The sequence below is a fragment of the Poecile atricapillus genome, chromosome 9 (assembly GCF_030490865.1).
Source record: "Poecile atricapillus isolate bPoeAtr1 chromosome 9, bPoeAtr1.hap1, whole genome shotgun sequence".
NCBI lineage: Eukaryota > Metazoa > Chordata > Aves > Passeriformes > Paridae > Poecile > Poecile atricapillus.
In genome coordinates, this window is record NC_081257.1 from 23973356 (window position 1) to 23988779 (window position 15424).

Genomic DNA, 15424 nt, shown 5'->3' on the forward strand with positions numbered 1-15424 from the left:
TTGTATGAGAGGCAACATGTTGTGGGGGATTTTAATTTGAAATAAAGGCTGGAGTGACCTTTCATTTCAGGTTTTAATTAAGCTCCCCTGCCTCAAAGCTGCAGAGAAAAATCCTGAAAAATATAATCCAAGAGCATGGTAAAGTCTCAAATGTCAAAGGCAAGCAAAATCCTGAGCTGCTGTTGTTTTAATTGTTAAGTTGGTTAGTCCAAAGGACACAGCTTCCCCAATGCTCACAGTCTGACTTTCTGTAGGACACATCAAATGCCAGACAAATCATAGATAAAGGCTTGCATTTCAGCTGATCACAAGATGCTGATTTACCTGCATTCAGGATATTGCTTTGCTATCCTTTCACTCCCTCAACTCAAAAGAGCTACTTGAAGAGCTCTTGTCAGTCTCTGGCTGAAGGTCTAGATCCCCATTTTTACAAACTAGTCCCAAACTTGTTATTCCCAGGCAGCATGACCTGGGCTCCACAGGATCTCCCTGCAGGCTCATCTCAGGTTTGTTCACCTCCTCTTTCTGTCTGGGGTTTGGCTAGTTCTTCCCCAGGCAGATGTGCAGATAGCCCAAAAGTATTTTCAGGAAAAGGCTAACAGTGGTGTCCAGCACTTAGAGCTCCTTCCTTTCTGCTGGACTGAGGGAAGCAGCACTGGAGGCTGCAGTCCTGCCCAAGCACCATCCGGACAGTTACTGCCTCCTGTTTCTGTAGCCTTGGCATCCCTCCTGTGTCCTCTTGTACTCCTGCTCTAGGTTCTTCCAAGAGTTGTTTCATTGCTAATGTTTGAGATCTAGGCCTTGGCTTGCTGTTAAGAGGAGAAAATTGAGCTGACACCAGCACCAGAACCTGCTGCAGCCTCACGGGGAAGCTGCTGCATTCCCAGCACAAGGAACTGGGCCAGAGCAGGGGGAGCCCCATTTCCTGAGCAAACCACCCACAAGGTCACTGTTTCATAATCAGCTTGAGCAAGACTATGGGGGAGCAGCATGAAACACTCCTGAAAACGCTTCAAAACTCCAACAAAAACTCAGCACCAACACTGCAAGATCTTTGCTCTGATGTATTTCACACTAAAGTGAATCCCATTAATGCACAAATGAGTTGCTGAGTGTGGTTCAGGTTGGTACAGGGTTGTTGCTCCCTCTTCTACTACCACTTCTCATCCGAAACAGCTCCAGTTCACAGCACATCCAGGTGAAAAAGAACCAGGTCAGCAGAGACAATGACTGACACCTCCTCACTCTCCTATGACACAGATCGCTGGGAAATCACTGGGTAAGGAAAACCAAGAATTTGGGACAACTGGCACCTCCCTAACGCTCACTTCTACCTACCAAAAGGTAAATTTAGTGGTTTACCCCACAAAATAAGGCACAGTGATTGAAGGGATTGAATACTGTCATCTCCCTGCAGGAGCCCACGCTGCTGGTCCCTGGAGGCTGTGGATCACAGCCCTTACACAAAACACAGCACAAGCAGCGCTGCCTGCCAGGGCCCAGCACAGGAGCAATGAGATAATGGGTTCAGCGCTGTGCAGGGAGTCCCACACCCTCCAACCCAAAATCTTACAGGTAGGAATTTGGGTGAGTGACCCATATCAGTGCTTAAGTTGGATTCATTCTAACAAAGGGTTATTTTCTCCTCCTTTGAAATGAGTTTGAAGGTCATCACGTTTCAGAATTCCAAAATTACGAGCCTTGATTTTCTGATTTCACTGTTTTGCAGCTCAGTCAAATCCTAGTCCCTGCTGAAGCAATTCCCTCCAGCCCAGGGTGAGGCACACTGGAGGGGCAGCTCTAGAGAGCAGGACAAGCTAGCCAGAGGATTGGCACCCACAGCCCAGGAGACTGACAATCCTCAAATTATTGCCATGGCTGTAAGTACTTCATATGAGCCACATTTGATGATAATGTCTGCAGCCATGTAGTCATGGATATAGAACAAACAACCACTAAATTGCCGAAAAACAGTGAGAAAATTGAAACCTGGAGTTTGTTCTTGACTCGGCTCTCTGCAGAGTTGCACAACATCCCCAGTTTCACTTTAAAACATCTCTGTGATTTAATGCCAAAGAGCTGGGTTTCAAGTCAAGCCTGGATTCCCCATGGCTGACTTCACAGATTGAGTTCAACTGCCTAACTTGGAAGGCATCTCCGCTCAGCCTCTGAAAAACCCAGTGCTGCAGAATCTGTTAAAGAATCAGGCAGATATCTGCTCAGACAGAACATTCATAACAGCATAGGTAATACCCAGAAATTCACATGTGAACCAGAACATGCAGGGGGTTGTCTCTGGACCAGAAGAGCATGAAACTGCATGAAGAATTAATACAGATCAGTGGTGCTTCACAAGACCCTACTGGGGACTGTGGGTTTGGAATGAAAACCTAATTATCAAATCTGAGTTTTCATCTTACTGACATCATCCTTTTAAAATTATTTAGGATGAAGGTGTAGCAGTAAGCAGACGTGTTGTCCAGGATTGCCCCTTTTCCTAGCAGAGGAGGGGCTGTGCACACACTGTGCCCCCGCAGCAGTATGGAACATACATCACTCCCTGGGAGTCCCGGTGTGAGCTGTGCCAGCCCTGAGGCCAGAAGGAGATGCTGGGTTTGGCAGGACAGGTAGCAGGAAATGCAGTGTTTGCACACTGTTGCTTCTCACCTTGCTCCCTTCACAGCACTTCTGGGGAAGGACCTGCAGCAGGCACAGAGGGATGTGGACAGATCTTGCACTGCACATGCTGGAGCTACTTTGTGTGTTTGTGTGTGTATACAAAGGCTCACAGAAGATACCTGAGATTCAGTCCCAGCATTTAGGGAAAGCCCCTTGCAGAGTGACTCCCATGGGGATGGTTTCCTGTCCACACACTCCTCCACTCCCTCACAGAAGCTCGGAGCAGCTCTCCCACTTTGAAATCCCAAGCACAGGAATAGGTTTGTGCAGAATGGGCTCTAAGGAGGCAATCAAACTGTTCGTTTCACATGGTAAAAGACAGTGCAGACTTCCCACTCAAAAGCATGTTTAAAACAGAAATAAACTTTTACTAGTAGATGAGACTCTTTAAAATAAAACCCAAACCCTCAGGCTCCCCAAAAATGTCTTTTTAAGTGTGTATGTGTGTGCCAGTCTTCTTTCAAATATTCCCAACACAAGGATTTCCATTCAGTACCACAATTTAAATCTTCTCTGCAGGACACATTTGAAGAAATTAGCTGACAGTTCAGCTGAGCTGTGCGCCGCAATATCCAGCTGCAATGCCCATACAGGTTACTTGCAGGCTAAGAAAATTCCCAAGAGTCATTGGCACAAAGGTCACTCCAATTTCTGCCACACTTGTGCTGTTTAAGGAGTTGGGATTTCCCAGGAAATCCAGCAGAGCTCCCTGCAGGGTCCAAGCTGCTGTGTGCAGGACTCGGGGATGTTTGTGCCCAGACACACAGCACATCACAAGTCACTGTGGGCTATTAAGCACTACAACCATTCTGCTTTTCCTCCCACAGCAATGACTTAGGATTAGCTGGAAATAACTGACTAGCCAGGAACAAAGGTCTGAACAGCAGCTCTTGTGTACGGGCAATCTCACTCACAGGTGCTGGTTACCATGACTCAGAAGGAAAGAGGTTACAGCATTTGTGTGCCACTGCTTGGAATGCACAACCCTGCTTCTAGGGACAAGAGCCTGAAACCGACTTCTTATCAGCTCAAAATATCAGCAATAGCAGGAGTGTTGAGCGGTTAATGCATCCTCTGAATGTGTGGTTTAACACGACAGATGTTGAGCCAACAAGGAGAAGAGTGACAGATCCTCAAGTCCCCAGAGCAGGGTCACACAGAGGTTAACAGAGGTAAATTAACTGAACCCTTTTGATATTGCAATACACTGTGCATCTTGTACATTCCATCCTAGAGAATAATTAAATTGACTTTATAAGAGGGGCAGTTTTTTGGGTGTGGAGGAGAGACTTTATAATTCCATTAGCCTCGGTTCTGGCCCCAAAGTGATACTTGGCAAGTCTGTTAATATGCAAAAGCCTCAATTTGCTCACTAATAAATTAGCTGTTAGGAAAACAAAGCTTCAGATCAAAGGCATTAGTAAAACACAGCTGCAGACTCTGAAGATGCTCAGCAGTGCCCATGGTAACTTCCCAAGGCTGTATATTCTTAGCATCAGAGGCATTTTGGACTCGGGTAGGAGCTAATCAGGTGTAACAGGAAAATACAACAATGCACACTGAAGGGCCACAATGAGATTATATAGTCCTGAATTGTGTTTCCAGATCTGTTAAAAATGACTGTAGGGTTTATTCGTTTTCCATTCTTTAAAGCTCATGCTAGCTCCATCAGCACTGCGAGCAATCCCAGTCTCCTGGCTGCCAAAGCAGACTCAGGACCATAAAGTTGTACCCTTGGCTGGAAGAGGAAGAAATCCCGAACTGTGCAACCTCTTCCCTTCCCCACGCAGATCCACTGAGGCAGCACAGGGAACTGGACCCCATTAGCCCTGTCTGACTGATCTGCAGTTCACACCACAGGCTGTCTACCCACACTTCATTCAGACCTTGCCAGCACCAGTTGAGGTTAAAATCCCATGAAAAATTCTGAATTGTAAACTACTTAATTGTTGCCTCCTTTTTTGTTTAATTATGTATGTAGGACTCTTTTCTTTACTAAGTTGTCTCAAAGTAAGCCAGAAGCAGATGTCAGGTCAGAAGCAGATGTTCTAGGTTAAAAGGTGACCTGAACAAATCCCCATGCTAACCCTTGTTCCTGCAGTAAATCTTGGGCAACCTTCTGAGCAGCAGTGAGGTACGGCACAAGAGGGAGTACCTCCAGCACCAAAGGGCACGCAGCTGGAGGACCACTGAGGAGGAAGTGGCATAGCCTTGCCACAGTGCCCTGAATGCAGAACCTTCCTCAAGAGGTCACAGGAGGGACGAGCCTGGCACCCTCAAATGCATCTTTCTCTGGAAAGCTTTCTTTACTGCTCACTGCATTTTTACTTTGGAAGGGGGAATTTTTGATTTCACTTCTCTGTGCACATATTGCAATACAAAACCACATTTTTAAAAGCAACATTTGGATCCAGGAAGCAGCCTGAAGACCCGTAGCCCTTGCAAACTCAAGTGCTGGATGGAATTTATACAACACATGCCTTTCACTGCATTACAACCCAGATCAGGTCACACCAAATTCATTCTGCAGCTCTGAAATGAACTCAAACCAAGCAGTTTTGCCAGGCAAGGGCCAGCTCGGGAGCTCAGCACCAGGACCCGAGGGGCTGCGGGGACACCCACACCCCCGGAATGCTGGGTTCGGAAGCGGGCAGTGACCCGCGGGCCCTCCAGCGCTCCTAGAGGGAAATGAATGACCCTGTCCCATGGTGGGAACACGGACAGACCGCGAGCCGAGCCCGGCCGAGGGTCCGACACCCGGTCCCTGCAGGGACCGACACCCGGTCCCGGCACCGACCGACACCCGATCTCCGCACGGACCGACACCTGGTCCCGGCACCGACCGACACCCGGTGTCCACACGGACCGACACCCGGTCCCCGCTCGGACCGACACCCGATCCCTGCAGGGACCGACACCCGGTCCCGGCACCGACCGACACCCGGTCCCCGCGGGGACCGACACCCGGTCCCGGCACGGACCGACACCCGGTCCCCGCGGGGACCGACACCCGGTGCCCGTACAGACCGACACCCGGTCCCCGCACGGACCGACACCCGGTCCCAGCACGGACCGACACCCGGTGTCCGCACGGACCGACACCCGGTCCCCGCACGGACCGACACCCGGTCCCGGTACGGACCGACACCCGATCCCAGCACGGACCGACACCCCATCCCCGCACGGACCGACACTCGGTCCCGGCACGGACCGACACTCGATCCCCGCACGGACCGACACTCGGTCCCGGCACGGACCGACACTCGGTCCCGGCACGGACCGACACTCGATCCCCGCACCGACCGACACCCGATACCCTCATGGACCGACACCCGATCCCAGCACGGACCGACACCCGGTCCCCGCACGGACCAACACCGGATCCCAGCACGGACCGACACTCGATCCCCGCACCGACCGACACCCGGTGTCCACACGGACCGACACCCGATACCCTCATGGACCGACACCCGGTCCCAGCACGGACCGACACCCGATCCCCGCACGGACCGACACCCGGTGTCCACACGGACGGACACCCGGTCCCGGCACGGACCGACACCCGATCCCCGCACCGACCGACACCCGGTCCCCGCGGCGCCGCCTCCTGCCCGCGGCCAGCGGCGAACCGGGAGCAGCGGGGCGGTGCCGCGCGGCTCGGAAGCGGAAAGGGCGGGCGGTGGCGGTGCCCGGGGCGGTGTGCCCGCGGCCCGTGGGTGCTCTGCTGGCCGTGGGTGCTCTGCTGGCCGTGGGTGCTCCGGTGCCCGGCAGGCCGGTGCGGGTGGGTGCAGCCCGGCATGGCGGAGGCGGCCGGTGACGCGGGGCTGGCTCCGGCCGCAGCCCAGGAGGGCGCGGAGCTCGCGGCCGTGATCGGCGCCACCGTGCCCACGGGCTTCGAGCAGACGGCGGCCGAGGAGGTGCAGGAGAAGCTGGGCTCGGCCTCCAGGATCAGCAAGGATCGGGGCAAGATCTACTTCGAGGTCCCGGCCCGGAGCCTGCCTCAGGTCCGTGCGGGCTCCCCGCCCCGCTCCGCCCGCCGCTGTTCCCCCTGTGGCCGGTTCGGTTCGGTTCGGTGCGGTGCGGTTTGGTTCGGTTCGGTTCGGTTCGGTGCGGTGCGGTGCGGTTCGGTGCGGTTCGGTTCGGTGCGGTTCGCTGCGGTGCGGTTCGGTTCGGTGGGTCCCAGCCCCTCCGGCCGGCCTGGCTGCAGCTGCTGTATCCGCCCTTGCCGGCGTTTCAGGGGAACATGAAATGATTGATGGGGATCTTAAATCAGTGCAGAGATGTAAACTGATAACTCCCGTGTGGCTAAAGGTGGCAAACCGTAGTCTCTGAAACCTCGACGTAACATGGCAAAATTCTAAGGACAGTAAACACCCTTTGTAATGTCTCACCTTTTCATCTTGACTAGGTCCATCGTCTGAGGTCAGTGGATAATTTATTTGTTGTTGTCCAGGAGTTCAGAGACTATCAATTCAAAGAAAATAAGGTGAGTCTGGGGTTTGGAGTGTTGTTTGGGTTTTTAATTTAAGAGAAGCATCAAAGTATTCTGTTTAACAAGTTTTTCATTTGTGATATTATTCCAGTTCCCTTCTTTGGGCTTGTAAATGGAAGTGAGGACATGTTGTCTAGCATAATTTCTGCAGTTAAATACTTTACACTGGCAAAATCTGGGATATGAGCTGATGCTATGTTTGTAGGTCACAGGCATAGGACAGTGAAGTGTCACTTTGGTCACTTAATACAGTGTTGTCTGTTTTACAAGATAAATCATGGAATCCTGTGAGTCTTGTGATTTTCCGTGTAATTCTGTTTAGTTAGGGCAAAATCCAGACAAAAAAACTGTAAGCTTTGCTTAAACATGTAGTGGATTAATGTTTAATAAACTCCTTTGAGAGTCAAAATAAAGGATAACTTTTTAGAGGATGGAATAACTTCAAAGCACAACTTTTTCTGTCTTTTCAAGGAAGATGCTCTAAAGGATTTGGAAGATTTGGTTAAAAAGCTGCCCTGGACTGATCCATTGAAAGTTTGGGAGTTGAACAACAGCCTGAAAAAGAAAAAGACAAAACGCAAAAAACACGGTCTGCAGAGTCCTGCAAGCAGAGAGAAGCTGAGTGATGGTGGAGAAGAGAGAGGAGCAGACCAAAGTAACAGTAATGACCAGGAGGACTGTGCCCAAAACCCTGTGGAACCTGCTGATGGCCAGGATACAGAGAATCCCCAAGCAGTGACATCCAGAAATGGGGTGGAGGAGGAGGAAGATAATGAGCAATCGGATGTGAAAGTTGAAGTGCAGGCGAGTTCTGAGAGTGGGAGCAAGGCTGGTGACGGTCAGACAGGTGAAGGAGAGGCAAAGGTGCTGAAGTTCCGAGTGACGTGCAACAGAGCTGGAGACAAACACAGCTTCACGTCAAATGAGGCTGCAAGAGACTTCGGTGGAGCTGTGCAAGAGCACTTCCAGTGGAAAGCTGACATGACCAATTTTGATGTGGAGGTATGGTGGCATGCCTTGGAAATACCAATGTTTCTGCAGTACAAATTTTTAGTTCTTGTTTCTGATGCTTAGAGATCCCCAAACTGCCTTCTGGAACTGAAAACTGATAGTGCTGAAATCAGCCTCCTCTGAAGTGTTCATTTCCCTGGCAACATTATGTGTGTCCTCTGATGCAAGCACTTTCCTTGCTGTCACCTTCAGTAAATCTTTCCTCCAATGCATTGTTTAATAGCAGTCTAAGTTACCAGGAAATGCTCCAAATGGAAGCTGGTTTTGAGGTGAAGGGGCCAGAAGGAGTTAACAATAATGTCAGGTGTTTATCTTCTGTCAGGAGAGAGCAGAGGCTGGAAGAATAAAACCAGCACCACATGCCTGTCGGTGATGAGGAACCACTGTTCTTGAGGGGCAGAAAGATCTACATTTTTCTTGCAGGTTTACTAAGGGCTGACCACTGCCCTGGAGTGAGATTTCATCTTTCTAGCTCATGTAGTCCCCACCACAAATATGACTTTTATTGCTGCTTTTGCAAATGGTTTACTGTGTCATGCAGGACTTACAAACCAAATCTTTTTAGAAGTATTTACTAGGCATTCTGTGGAAAGCTTCTGTTACTCCTGAAATTCACTTAAAGTTTTTTCTTTAGGTTCTTCTGAATATTCACAACAATGAAGTCGTGGTGGGAATTGCATTAACTGAAGAGAGTCTCCACAGAAGGAATATCACACACTTTGGACCCACAACGCTGCGTTCTACTCTGGCTTACGGCATGCTCAGGTCAGGGCAGTTACGTTGTATTATGCTCATTTAACAAGTCGTTTTGTTTCAGAAATTAAACCTTTTCTCTCCCTCACTGCTTCTTCAGAAGCCATTTTTGTTAATTCTGAAAGAAAAATAAATGTAAAACCCCTGGAGTTGCTGACATCATGTGCCTTGTAACAACAGTGGGTGTTTCCCAGCCAAGGAAAGTAAACAGTTGCTGTATTAGCCAAGTTTCAAAATAGTGAATGCATGAAATTCACAAAACATGTGAATGTGCTTTCACAGAATGTTTTCACATTCTTGAAAGAATTTCATTGCATTGCTGGTTATAAAATAGTAATTAACTGGTGGAAAAAATAATCACATAAAGTTTTTTGTTAGAAGGGTAGAATCAGAGTGATTAAAATAGTTCACTTTCCCTTATTTACAGAAATTTAGGTTTTTAAGACATTTCTCACAATATCTTTTCTTCTGTTCCTCAGACTCTGTGATCCCCAGCCCACAGATATCATAGTTGATCCCATGTGTGGTACAGGTGCCATTCCAATAGAGGTAATTCTTTCTTGAGTTTTTAAAACTTAATTAAACTTGTCTGTATCTGCAACTCAGTAATATGTGTAAGTCTTCTTGGTAGTGACTGAATAGTAAGCTCCAATCTCACCAATTTTTGAACAGATGCAAATACACTTTTTGTAAATGACCTCATGTTCCTTCCATAGGACATAGCAGGAAGAGACTAAATCCAAAAGTATTTTGAGCTTTAAAGGTGCAACATATAGCTGTTACAGAATTCTAAATTACCTGCCATCCACTTGCAGTCGCTTTGTTGTATTCTGCCACATTTGAGAAATTATTCTGGGTTTTTTTTCATTCAAGCAATGTTGATGCTAATGTTATTTATTATCATTTCCCCCAGGGAGCTGCAGAATGGCCCTACTGCTACCACATTGCAGGGGATAACAGCCCTCAGGCAGTGAAGAGAGCAGCAAACAACATCTGCTCCTTACTGAGGAAAAACGAGAGTAAGGACAGGTGAGAGGAGCCTGAGGGATTTACCTTTCCTGCAGTGTTGTATGCACAGAAATCCACTTTGCATTGATGCATTTGAGTGTCTGGTTCATATTTTCTTGTTTATTTTATTGCCAACATTCTAGACCTCCCCAGTGTAAAAACCTTCTGAGTGCTCTTGTCTGAGGGAACTGCCTTTGCTCTTGCAGCAGCAATGCCCTGGGCGTTCCCTTGGACATCATCCAGTGGGACATCTGCAACCTGCCGCTGCGCACGGGCTCTGTGGACATCGTGGTGACAGACATGCCCTTTGGGAAGAGGTGAGACGAGCTGGGAAGGTGCTGCACCTCGCTGCCGTGCGCTCCCCTGCGCCAGGGCTGCTTCTCCCCAGCTGGGTGCTGAGCTGGGCCTGCTGGGGATGGAGTCATCAACCCTGTGTTAAAAATGAGCTTGAGTAACTGTGGTTCCAAATGAGCAGGTCGATGTCTGAGACACCACCAACACAGAACTGGTGCCAGTGATCACAACAGGGATCTGAATTTATCTTGCAGGATAGGGTCGAAGAAGAAGAACTGGGATCTCTACCCAGCCTGCCTGATGGAGATGGGCCGGATCTGCACCCCAGGGACAGGCAGGGCTGTGCTGCTTACCCAGGACAAGAAATGCTTTGCCAAGGTTTGTTCTGTGAGAGAAAATCAAACCTATTTACACTTGAAAATACATGGAGGGAAAAATTGTAAGCTGTCATCATCACAAAAGATACTCCATGTACCAAGCAATAATTAGTAATCTTAAATTCAGTTTTGGACCTGAAAAGTCCTTTGATGTTGCTATCAGATGTGATACAGAATAATAAAAAATGAAGTTACTGTCTTAATGGCACTCTTTGTCTGTTTTTGGCTTGCAGGCCTTGTCCCGCGTGGGACACATCTGGCGCAGAGCTCAGACGGTGTGGGTGAACGTGGGGGGACTCCACGCTGCAGTGTACCTGCTGAGGCGCACCTGGGAGAGAGCAGAGGAGAGAAGGCCCTTCTGGTGAACTGTGTGGGAGAAGACAAGGGACGCCTGCAGACTGTTGAATAGCCAGCTGCTAAAGCAGATACCCAGGAGCATAGGTCTGCCAGTTTCAAAACCAACCAACCTGTGGAGACATTGGCACACAAATATTAAACCAGGGATCAACTTCAGAACTTGGGCATCAACTTTCCTTGGCTTGAATCTTCTCTTTCATTTTTCAGTTAAACATTTATTTCTTCTCCTTACAGTAGAAAACATGTTGAGGCAGCTCTGGGGGTGACAATTTATTTACCAAGGTGTGTCTTCAAATGCCTATCAGTACTACTAAGAGAGTCAGCTTAAAGGGTTCAGGGGTAGGATCTCTAATGTAGTTTTCTAATTTATACCATTGCTCAAATGTAAACTAATAATAAACCAGTATCTGGATTTTGTGGTCTGATAAGCAAATTCCAGTTGGCAAACAGTATGCTGTGCTACTGCTTCTCTTGCCTGTTACCTCACCTTAGGGCCAATTACCAGTAAATGTCTGATCCATATTTTAGTGTTCCATTACCATGGGTGAGGGGGTTACACACAGCCTTAGAAAACAGTCTGTAGTTACTATTTGAGGACAGAGATTCTTTTAGCAGTTATATTAAAAAGTTGAGGGTTTCAGTGTCTACCATGGATGCATCAACATGGCAATTTGAATTTCTTAGGTAATTTAACTACCACAGCTACACTGCCTCAGTATTCACAAAAATATTGTTGCAAATATTTTTTTCTTCTGTGACCATACTATGATTTCTCAGGCCTCTTACTCTGTTCATCAGGGGCTGAAAACACATTGCTGGTTTGCCCTTTCCATTACAGTGTGTTCATTCTAAGTATGTGTCATTGTTCAGAGGTGAATTAACAAGTATTAAAGTTTTAGAAGATTTGCATAAAGAGTTGAGTCTTAATTGTGTTCTTTTTCTGGTTCATGTCCAGATTCTCTAATATCTACTTAGTTTTTCTCAAATGTTACTGTTTTCATACGTGTGTGATAAAGATCACAGTGTTTGTATGTTTGTATTGTATTATTGCCTGTATACAGGGAACCTACAGCTGAAGGATAAAATGTTTTGGTACCCAGAGATCAGGAGAGGAAGGAACTGGCAGCTTAACTGTTACTGGCTGAGGAAGAATTGGTTTGTGGTGAGCCCAGTGCCTTAGTCACAAGAGCTGTTAAATGAGGCTACTGGGCCATAAGACGTGACAAAGAGCTGACAGTTCTAAGTGACAACTCGCGTGCCAAACGCCTGTTGCTTGCTGTTTTCCTCTGCTTGCTAGAACCTTGTTAAAGCTCCCTCACGGCGCTCTCCGCCCCTCACGGCTCGCTCCGCCCCTCACGGCGCGCTCCGCCCCTCAGGCGGGCCCCGCCCCTCAGCGCGCTCCGCCCCTCACAGCGCGCTCCGCCCCTCACGGCGGGCCCCGCTCCTCAGCGCGCTCCGCCCCTCAGGCGGGCCCCGCCCCTCAGCGCGCTGACGCCGGGGGCGGGGCCCAGCAGGGGCGGGGCCGGCTCAGGCCTGCCCTGGCGCCTGCGCGCGGCGGGGCCGGGGCGGACGCGGGGCCGCGATGGCGCCGCCGGGCCCGGCGCGTCCGGGGGAGGCTGGAGCTGTCCTGCGCTCCGTCAACACGCGGGAGCTCTCCGAGGTCGTCTTCAACAACCACAGTCCCCGCTACGTGCTGCCCGTCTGGCTGGACTTCGAGGGCCGGCCGCGCTGCTACCCGGTCCTGCAGCCGCGCAGCGGGCGCGTCATGCGCAGCTACCGGGGTGGGTGCGGCGGGACCGGACGGGACGGGACGGGACGGGACGGGACGGGACGGGACGGGACGGGACGGGACGGGACGGGCTGCGCTGCACTGCGGCGTCGCGGGGCCTGGGCGGCCGAGCTGGTGGCGGTGAAATTTACCCTTTTGCCTTCCCCCTCACCCCTTTTTCGTTTCTCTCTCCTTTTTCCCTTCTTCCACTTTTACCTTTCTCTTGCTTTTCCCTTTCCCTCTCCATTTCCTTTGCTTTTCCTCTTTCTTTTCCTTTTCCACTCTGCTTTCCCCATTTCCTTTTGCCCTTTTCTTTTTCCTTTTCCTCTTTCTTTTTTCCTCTCCTTTTCTCCTCCTTCCTTTCTCCTCCCCATTCACACCAGTGACTGGGGCCATGGTAGTGGCCTGTGCACATTGAGCTGAGCTGGAGAGCTTGGTCCCTTGTGAGCAGATGCCCTTCAGAGCCACTCATTAAAAAGTTCTATAATTGGCGCATTCCCCCCTTGTTCCGTGCCAGGGCACCTCTGGCTGTTCCGGGATGCAGGGACCAATGACGGGCTGCTCGTCAACCAGCAGGAGCTGTTTGTGGCGGCCCCCAATGTGACCAAAGCTGACATCACACTGCCAGGTAAGGGACAGGACCATGTGTGTCCTAGGGAATTCTGAACTTGGTCTCTTTGGACCTGTTAGGATTAGTGAGAAATGAGATCCTCATGCAATTAAACCTGCTCAGACACTGGAAGAGATGGTGAGGGGTTCTAGGCAGAGCTGTTGTATTGGATGGAACTAGTGGCAGACCTCGCCTTTGAAGGGGTCTCTGAGGGGTTTTCATGGGTGCCTGATGGCAGGAACCACATCTGTCTCCTGTCTGGAGAGCCCAGCCTGTCGTGGGTCACTGCTGCGGGTTGTGCTCTGTGCTCCCTTGCTCAGAGCAGCATCATCGGCACTGGAGCAGCAGCTGAGAGCCCTCATGACAAGGTTGTGTTGTGTTTGTGTTTAACTGCAGTGTTCACCCTGAAGGAGAGATGTCTGCAGGTTGTGCGCAGTCTGGTCAGCCCAATGAACTACAGGAAACTGGACATTGTTCAGTCATTATATGAAGAGCTGGAGGATCATCCTGATATTTGGAAGGATCTTCAGCGGCTTTCTCTGCAGAGGAATGAAGAATTGAGGAGCAAAATTGTGGAACAACACAATTGAGAGTTACTCACTTCATACTCCTCAGTAGCAAACCACTGAGTCTGAGCTGCGAGAGTCGCCAGGAGACTGATGCCTTCGTTTAAAGTTTCGAAACATAAACTCAGTAACTTTGGTGATAGTCAAATCCCAAACACTGAACAGCAGCTGGAGGCATGCCAGTTCTGATGGGTCAGTTAATTTCAGTATTGCAAACTGTAGGGTAACATCAGGGCAGCTAAATGGAAAATATTCATACAAAGTAACTTTCATTGTATTAGAAAGCAAATTACACCAAGGATTAATTTAGCCCAGACTAATGGTTTGAAGTGTCATCGGTTTTGTTTGAGTAATTTGTTTTGATGGAATTTCCCTTTCACATGTGGGCCACAGAGCATGGGGGGTTTGTACGTGAGGGTTTGCAGCAGTGCCTGAGGGTCTGACAAACACGACACCAGTGGAAGGATGATGTGTGACTGCTTGGAGGTTATTCTGCCTCCTGCCTTCCCACGTACAAAGCCATGTCCTATCCGCTCTAGGTCTGACATGTTTGTACTGTCATCATACCTCGAATGCCTTATTTGCCTTTGTCATAGGATTCTTGCCTGGCAGATCTCAGCCACACAGACCAGATCCTAGTTTTGGGACACCCTTGTCCGCTACAGCCGCTTCCCCAGCAGCCTGTACAGGGTTCATAGGAGGTAGATGCTTTAAGTTCTGTCTTTTCCCCTCGCAGTGCTGTAGTCCAGGTCATAGTAGGAGGCCTTTTCAGGGAGCAGGCAGCGCTTGAGCTGCCTGTGTCTTCTCAGGACCAATGGGAGCTGTACTGGCTCACACAGCCAGTTCACAAACAGGGCCATACTAGTGGCAGGCTAGAGAGATAATATTTCTTTGCCTGTATTCTGTTCCCACATCTCAGTGGAATGCGTGAATGCACACAGAGAGTTCAGAGAGTGCTACATGAATTGTCCATTGAGCAAGATGTGGTGCAGCTCAGGTTAGAAACAGATTGGCTGGAGATTGATTACAGCAAGTTATTTCTGTGAATATGTTTCCCTCCAGTTGTATATTTTGAGAGTAGCTGTGAAACCGAGAATCTCAATGTATTTTATAAGTATGGAATGTCTCCCTATTTGTAAACTTGTTTTTCTTACATGTTTGAAGAAATTGATCTTTGACATAAAATGGAAATGCATGCTAGCTTTCTGACTGTAATTCTGTCAGGTAACTCCCCAGTGCCTCTCTGTGTTCCTGTGATACTCTGACAGTTGTGGTTGATCAGTAAACAGACACTTCAGCCTGTTGCTGCAGGGCTGTGTTGTGGCTCTTGTGAGCTGTCAGCACAGCTTCAGGCAGTGTCTGGGCAGGAACGGGGCTAGTCAAGTTCTGTTCTTACCACCTCTCACACATCTCTGAGGGGAAAGTGAGCCCATGGAGGCCTCTGGAGCAGGCATGGGTCAGTGCCCTAGGGAGCCTGAGGGTCAGAGAGTGCTGTACTCTGCTCCTGAC

General features: G+C 49.4%; 2 protein-coding genes across 3 annotated transcripts; both read left to right on the forward strand.

Moving 5' to 3' along the window:
• Nucleotides 1-6375: 6375 nt before the first annotated feature.
• On the forward strand, nucleotides 6376-11884 carry THUMPD3 (THUMP domain containing 3). 2 transcript variants are annotated; one of them, XM_058845422.1, is made up of 9 exons: nucleotides 6376-6683; nucleotides 7088-7165; nucleotides 7643-8173; nucleotides 8817-8947; nucleotides 9415-9484; nucleotides 9849-9964; nucleotides 10150-10260; nucleotides 10492-10615; nucleotides 10848-11884. In XM_058845422.1, exons 1-9 carry the CDS (start codon nucleotides 6477-6479, stop codon nucleotides 10977-10979), a joined length of 1500 nt encoding a protein of 499 aa, XP_058701405.1. In that variant the 5' UTR covers nucleotides 6376-6476; the 3' UTR covers nucleotides 10980-11884. The 2 variants fall into 2 exon arrangements, with proteins under 2 accessions (XP_058701405.1, XP_058701407.1); XM_058845424.1 differs by having other exon boundaries at nucleotides 10153-10260.
• A 581-nt stretch (nucleotides 11885-12465) lies between these two features.
• On the forward strand, nucleotides 12466-15110 carry VHL (von Hippel-Lindau tumor suppressor). Its single transcript, XM_058844870.1, has 3 exons — nucleotides 12466-12752; nucleotides 13257-13367; nucleotides 13746-15110. Exons 1-3 carry the CDS (start codon nucleotides 12554-12556, stop codon nucleotides 13937-13939), a joined length of 504 nt encoding a protein of 167 aa, XP_058700853.1. The 5' UTR covers nucleotides 12466-12553; the 3' UTR covers nucleotides 13940-15110.
• The last annotated feature ends 314 nt before the right edge of the window (nucleotides 15111-15424 follow it).